At 33.9% G+C, this 7,084-nt stretch overlaps 1 protein-coding gene across 1 annotated transcript in view; it reads right to left on the minus strand.

Moving 5' to 3' along the window:
- Window positions 1–222: 222 nt before the first annotated feature.
- LOC106458918 (ecdysone-induced protein 78C-like) overlaps window positions 223–7,084 on the minus strand; it is a 15,716-nt gene continuing 8,854 nt past the window's right edge. Inside the window, exons 3-8 of the mRNA XM_013918484.2 lie at window positions 5,880–6,021; window positions 4,531–4,742; window positions 3,206–3,517; window positions 2,042–2,147; window positions 887–1,163; window positions 223–384 (exon numbers count right to left, since the gene is read on the minus strand). Coding sequence (XP_013773938.1) covers window positions 895–1,163; window positions 2,042–2,147; window positions 3,206–3,517; window positions 4,531–4,742; window positions 5,880–6,021 — 1,041 coding nt within the window. The 3' untranslated portion in view covers window positions 223–384; window positions 887–894. The remainder of the gene's footprint in view (window positions 385–886; window positions 1,164–2,041; window positions 2,148–3,205; window positions 3,518–4,530; window positions 4,743–5,879; window positions 6,022–7,084) is intronic.

The following is a 7,084-nucleotide window of genomic DNA, read 5'->3' on the forward strand; positions in this document are numbered from 1 at the left end:
TGTTCGTTGTGATACTCTTGTGGTCCGAGGGTTTCACCATCTGTCCCTTGTAATAGTAACTCGATTCGAAGGTTTTCACCGTCTGTCCCTTGTAATAGTCTCCTGATCCCAGGGTTTTATTCGTCTGTCCCTTGTGATAGTCTCCTGGCCCAAGGGTTCTTACCATCTGTTCGTTGTGATACTCTTGTGGTCAGAGGGTTTTCACCGTCTGTCCCTTGTAATAGTCTCCTGATCTCAGGTTTTATAGCGCCTGTACCTTTATGATAGTCTCATGGCACCAGGGTTTTATTTTCTATCTTTTATAATAGTATCCTGACCTCAGGCTTTTTACTGTTTGTGATTCTTCAAGAATTTGGTTTGTCAGTGTCTTGCTCTAGGCTGGACCTGTCATACATGATATGTGGAACAAAAAAATCCAGTTAGGAGTATTTTTAGTTCCATTATAATAACTATCTGTAAACGGATGCACGATTAATGACAACATTTCTCAAGTTTTAAATATGATTGACCTTTAGGATGCAAGTTTTGTAAAAACAGAACTTGGAAAAGAATTTGGACTTTTTATTATGCAGTTTAGGAAGTGACAAATGTTGTGTTAATGATTTTACACACAGACAAAATATCAGTCATCAGCAAGAGTACCCGTATCATCCGCGACATTAATTTCATTGATTACACGGGGAGGCGTGCGTGTACGTCATTCACCTTGTAGGTTTACTGAATAAGTGCTACATTAACGTCACCTTCGTTTGGTGTCAGCTTCACCTAATAAAGCTTAAAATGGAACTGTTCGACACATTGCATTTCCAATAAAATGAGATCTGTTTTTCAGCCAGTTTGTCAGTACAATCTACGACGTCAAAACAACAGAAAGACCGTGACTTACCTATTTCATTATTGTACCAAATCTTCTTCACATTTTGGTATGTCAAAAATTTCAGCAAAAAGAGGTGGGAGTTTAAGTCTTGCCCAGTTTGCTCTAAACCATTGAAGGTGTTTCATGTGGTTTTCCCCAAGAGAGCGAAGCTCTGACAACTTCATCATCAGAGAAGGGAAGAGATGGGGTTCACTAGGATGATTACGTCCCACCTGGAGTTTCAAAGCATCCATCAGCTGTTCCTGCTGCTGGTCAATACTCTTGTTTTCATAGATACCCATCCTTTCTAGGTACACAAAAAGTAACAGTTCAGAACCTATCCAAAACAAGGAAGGTACAAGTGGAAAATATTTTACAAATTAAAATATTTTTTTCAGCAGTTTGTATTTGTTATGTAAATCATTTATTTATTGTTACGACAGCGGAAGTCACGTGACGCTGGTAACACGTGCTGAGATTCTCGAAGGATCATGAATTTTCCTGGCAACTCTAGTTTGTTCCAGGCGCCCTGTTTTTTTAGTATATAAGCCCGGCAAATAAAGCGAGGATAGAATTGTACAGACAGATAGATATAGAGAGAGATAACTGAGTCAAGCAAACAGTAGGCACCGTAAGTAAAGTGTGTGAATCACTGTGATCTATAGCCTGTGTTTATAAAAGTTGTTAAGTTTAAAGTGACTGTGGAAACTCTGTGTATTACAAAATTGTATCGAGAAAGAATATATACTAGTTTTAATTAAGAAAGGACTTGTATCGCTGAAGGAAATTAACAAACGAGCAGATACGCAACATTATCTTACTTTTAGTTTAACTAGAGTGATCGTTTTTCTATCTATAGGTCCTATGGCTTAGTGATTTAATAAAGAAATAGCCTAAATTTAGTATACACATGCATTTTAAACAGAAAATTATAACCCGATGAGCATCGAGAAAACCAAGTATAGAGCATATTTTAGTTTATCAGTTCACTGATAGATGGCGGTAAATAAGATATAACTACAGTCAATTTAATATATGTAAATCTTACCCGAACAAAGTTTGCTAACTATTAAGCAATAAAAAAATTAATTGAAACCTTCACTACCTTGTATTTATTCTATATATACTTTGATGTAAGGATGAATATGTGTTTTAAAGATTTGTTACATCAAATAATCTACTTACCGGAAGTGAACAATACAACAGCTGAGAACAACCCGATTTCGGTGTCATTCAACTGCAGATTGTTGAAAGAGATGACGAAGTTAAACGCAGTGTTCACAAATTCATGCTGGAAAGAATAACATTCTGATAAAGAATTTTATAAACACTCTTATAAGTGTTTTGTGAACATTTTGAAACTATTTTGTGAAAATTCTGACATGTTTTGCAAATATTTTTAGTGTTTTGTAAACATTTTGACAAAAGTAAAACCTTAACAACAATATATTTGGCTTTCATTGACGGAAAATATTATTGTTAGCTAAGTACCAATGACTTTCACTAACCTTACTTTGGCTCTCAGTGACTTCAGTACGTTAGTGATCATTAAGTACCTATGTTTTTCAGTAACCTAACTATGCCATTAACTATTAGATAGTTATGGATTTCAGTGACGTCAAGATATTAAAGCTCTATTAAAAGTTTCAGACTTATAATTAATCAGGGAGTGTTACTGATGTGTTATGAAACAGATATTTGTGATTCATTTTCGAAGTTAGTGTTTTTCTCTTTTGGGTTCTTTTCTTAATTTGTGTGAAGGTAACGTTGTTTAAGTTGTGAGAAGGTTACATTATTGATGTTGTACTAGGAGTATTAGATTGTTGAAGTTGTGTCAAAGTCACATTGTTGAAGTTGTATCAAGGTTATGTTGTTGGAGTTATGTCAATATTATATTGTTGTAGTTTTTTCAATGTTATGTTGTTGAACTTGTGTCAACGTTATTTTGTTGGAGTTATCCCAACGTTATGTTACTGAAGTACAGGTTTTCGAATTTTGTCAAAATTATATTATTGAATTAGAATGTGTGTGAAATTTACATGCGTTGTTTGTAAAACTGTAGGTTCCATTTTTTTAAATTTAGAGTATATTTAAAGTTTAAATAAATACTTTATGTTTTTTTTAAATTATCCTTCTACTAACGTTTTTATTATCTTTAGTATAGAATTAGGGGTTTCTTATAACACGTTTAACCTTACTTAACATTACCATGCCAATCGACATATTTTTCAAGAGCGAATGACATAGCTTTACTCTAACGTTTTTTCATCTCACTCAACAATTAAAAATAGTTCACAACGTGCTCTGTCATTCCATTTTTCACAAAATCAACTTATTAAAGTTACCTACATCATACATAACTTCCATCTGCTGGCGAGTTATGTAACAACCATCACTGAATGTCACGCTGTTGTCTACAGTGTTGACCATTCTGGCGATGCGAATCAACCACACTTCAAAGAAGCCTAATTTGATGAGGATTAGTTGGTCATCTTGAATCAAGTCCAAAAATTTGGGGATACGCTTTGCGAACTCCACTACCCTTTGAATGGAGGGAGTGGCCAACACAGCAAATTGCTGCCACATAACGATCTTTTGGTCCAAGCTGTCGGCTGTACTTTGTTTACCATCTGTTGTCGTGGCTTGAAACTCGTCTAGTCTCTGTGGGACGAAAAGAAATTTAATACCTGACGACTTCACCAGATACTAACTATTCCTTCTATTGTTTATTATTAATTACTGTAAAAAATAGACGTTTTATGCAATATTCTCCTGGATAACACTGCACCTATTAGTTTGGTAACGATTAATAATGTTTTGTTTTAAAGATTAAGCTTTTTTCTTTTTCGTACTTTTATTATATCAACTAGTAATAATTCTCGCAAATAGAAAACAAATAAAAATGGCACGAGTGAAATATCAAAGAACAAGCTTAGTTACCAGAAACATTATTAAAAAAATGTTTGGGAACTAGCCCACTGTGTTGATACAGGTCACGGATAAGGTCTTAGTCACTTAAACTAACACTATAGTTCAATATCTAAAAAGTTAGCCTTATCGTATTTCTGAAAAGTCTTCTTTTTCCTTATTACGTTTCGTGAATTTTTACTTTTTACATCATCAGATCTGAAGTTACAAGGAAAATTCACAAAAAGTAATCGTGAAAAAGAGAAAAGAAAACCTTTCAAAAAGGAAGTTAAGACAAATGTCACAGAATAATTCGACTCCAGTAGGAAATGACAATTAGAACACTTCAAATTCTCCCCACCATATTTCAGCTGTGACAATTCTTAGTGAACTGATTCTTCAGCAACACCGAGAGATGAGCCACTACTTGCAGGCCAAGCCCTGATATTCAACATACTAAGTTCGTATCTCAAAAAAACACACACTCAGGAAGAGAAGGTTCTAGAGCGTGATGTTTCAGGAAAGTAGTCCTGTGGAGGACGGAAAACCAGGTGGAACATGATGACTCGTCCATTTGTATTTTAAACATTACAATAACGGTAAATAAAATAAAAGTATAACTCAATCAAGTAAATGTATATAAAACCAAGTAATATTATAAATATTTCTGGCTCCCGAACTTGCTTTGAGTTATTGTTATTTTGTACAATAAAAAAAAGTTTTTAATCATCTTTAACAACGATTTGTTTAAGCTTATAGATAGTTACAAATATTGCTGGTTTCCGAACTAGATTTCGAGTTTTTTCTTCCGTGTAGGCACAGCTGGTGTGATGAGCTTGAGAAATTGTCAGAATGACGTCATACATGGCAATCTGTTTGTTTTCTAACTCTCTCTGCGACTGGTCAGCCTCAGCCTGAGTAACTCGACCATCTTCATTAAGTTCTCTCGATCTTTTTGGCACTCGACCAAATCGTACAGCTAGCGAAGATAGACGATGTTAGGTGTAAGTTGGGAAACACTGACATTACGGTAAATAAGGTATAAACAATACTATATCGCCATCTATTGCTCTAAATGATCTAAATGTCACTATTATTATTTTTCGGAATAGACCTAAACACCTTAACATTACATAAAAAGGAGTATTGTAAAATCTATTACTTATTAATAGAAACAGCCATTCAAAAAGTGGTAAAATTATTGAGAATCCAGAATATAAAGTAAACAAAAAGTGAATACCATACGGGCACATCGGCTTGTACAGAATAATTTGAACTAGTTAATACGGCTGGTTTCAACATTCTAAAGTGTATTGAAGCTACTACTACTATACTGTTAATATGTGATTTATTTTCGCTTCAACACCCTATAAAATGAAGATTAGTAACAATACTGCTAATAAAATTGTAGCACTAGATATTCAATAATACTTTTAATCTTATCCATACATCTTTGAATAAATTAAAATGTATACTTTAAATACCATTGTATTTATGAAACAAAATCAAATAAATACTTTTTTACCTATCAGTTCAGCTAATAAAATATGTCATCTTGTTCCGAAAAACAGGTTTTATGTAAAACAAGAAATAATAAGAACATAATAATTAATAGCAAGATTATTATGGTGGAAAACTAATTAAAAAGAAAGTAGTGACATCTGACGAAAACTCAAATAAACAAACAGTTAAGTTAGAGTTAAGGAACAAATAAAGATGTGAAATATGCAAGAAAGGAACCAAGTTAATGAAATACTGTAAACATGCAATCCACGAGAATAGTCAAGTTGTATAATGTAGACAGATTGTACGTTATTGACATTTCGCGTCTTTATATAGTTGGTTCCTTAACTCTAGCTTGAATGTTATATACACGTAAATTGTTTGGTGATTACGAAGTACTGGAAATACCAGACGCCGGTGAGAGCTTATTTCGTATTAGTAGAGTAAAGAGCACGTGATTGTGACTCGAAATTATTATCAGGCTAGAAAACGTTTTACTGTTGCACTAAACACACAAAACTAAAGACCACATAAAATAAAACACTTTGGGTCACTTAGAATGAATACCAAAAGTATGAGGAATTATAAGAAGTTACTTTAAGTGTGAACTCACAGTCTTTGGACATTCCCACGGCAAGACACTTCTTGAAGCGGCAATACTGACAGCGGTTCCGGTTTAGACGGATTACCAGACACTTGGCATCACGGAGGCACCTGTATTCAATCTGTTTTTGTATGCTTCTTCTGAAGAAACCCTGAAAAATGACAGACAACCATTAAAGTGGTTGTCGTTATATTGAAAGATGACAGACAATCTTTAACGTGGTTGTCGTTATTTTGAAAGATGACAGATAATCATCTATAAAGTGGTTGTCGTTATTTTATAAGCTATGTTTTTAAACTTAAACATTGAATGGAAAGAATGATTCTTGCTATAGATTTAAGATAGTCAGAATATAAAAAACCCAGAATTCGTGAGTGGACAGAGGGCTAATATAAACAAACAAAACAGAATATGAATATTGCTTATAAAAAATAGCTATCAGGTGTAACTTGTGAACAAAGTGAAGTATAGCGTTGATGGCTAAGCTTAAGACTAAGGTTTATTATCGAATTTAAGGTTTATTATGATTAGCTACCGTATCTGAATGCTGGATACATTCGCCGATGCCTTGTGGTTGGAGTGCTCGATTGGCAACCTGAGGCTCATTGGTGCGAATCCTATCACAGAACATGCCCCACCTTTTCAGCTGTGGAGGCGTTATAATGTGAAGGTCAATTCCAGTATTCAATTAGAGTAGCTCAATTGTAGGCGTTGGATGGTATTACCTAGATACCATCCCTCTTCTTCATTTTTTTATTTTATTTTTATGGACGGGCAGTTTTTCAAATCTCAATTTCTGCTCAATGATAGGTTAGGTTAAAGAAAAAGTATCAGAGAAGGAGGTAACACTGTTCCGTGTGATTTGCCTTTGTCATGCGATTCTTCAGGTGATATTTAAAAGAGTTGTGTATAATTACAAACCATAAATATCAAATTTACACTGAGATAAGGACAATTGAATACTTTACTGTTTCTGATCGGTACAAAAACTGTGACATCTGGCAACCCTAATTGTGTGTGTGTGGAATGGATGATAGATATTATTCTTCCATATCTTATTATATCAGTCTATATTAAAACAGGAAACAGTAAGTCTTTCTATATTTTCATTTCTTCTACTATTCACACGACTACCCTCTAATATTGAAACTGTTAAATATTAATATTATGAATATGTAATAAAGAACATGAGCCGCTTATTATCAATAGAAGGG

This window comes from Limulus polyphemus, unplaced genomic scaffold (assembly GCF_000517525.1).
Source record: "Limulus polyphemus unplaced genomic scaffold, Limulus_polyphemus-2.1.2 Scaffold533, whole genome shotgun sequence".
NCBI classification, from domain to species: domain Eukaryota; kingdom Metazoa; phylum Arthropoda; class Merostomata; order Xiphosura; family Limulidae; genus Limulus; species Limulus polyphemus.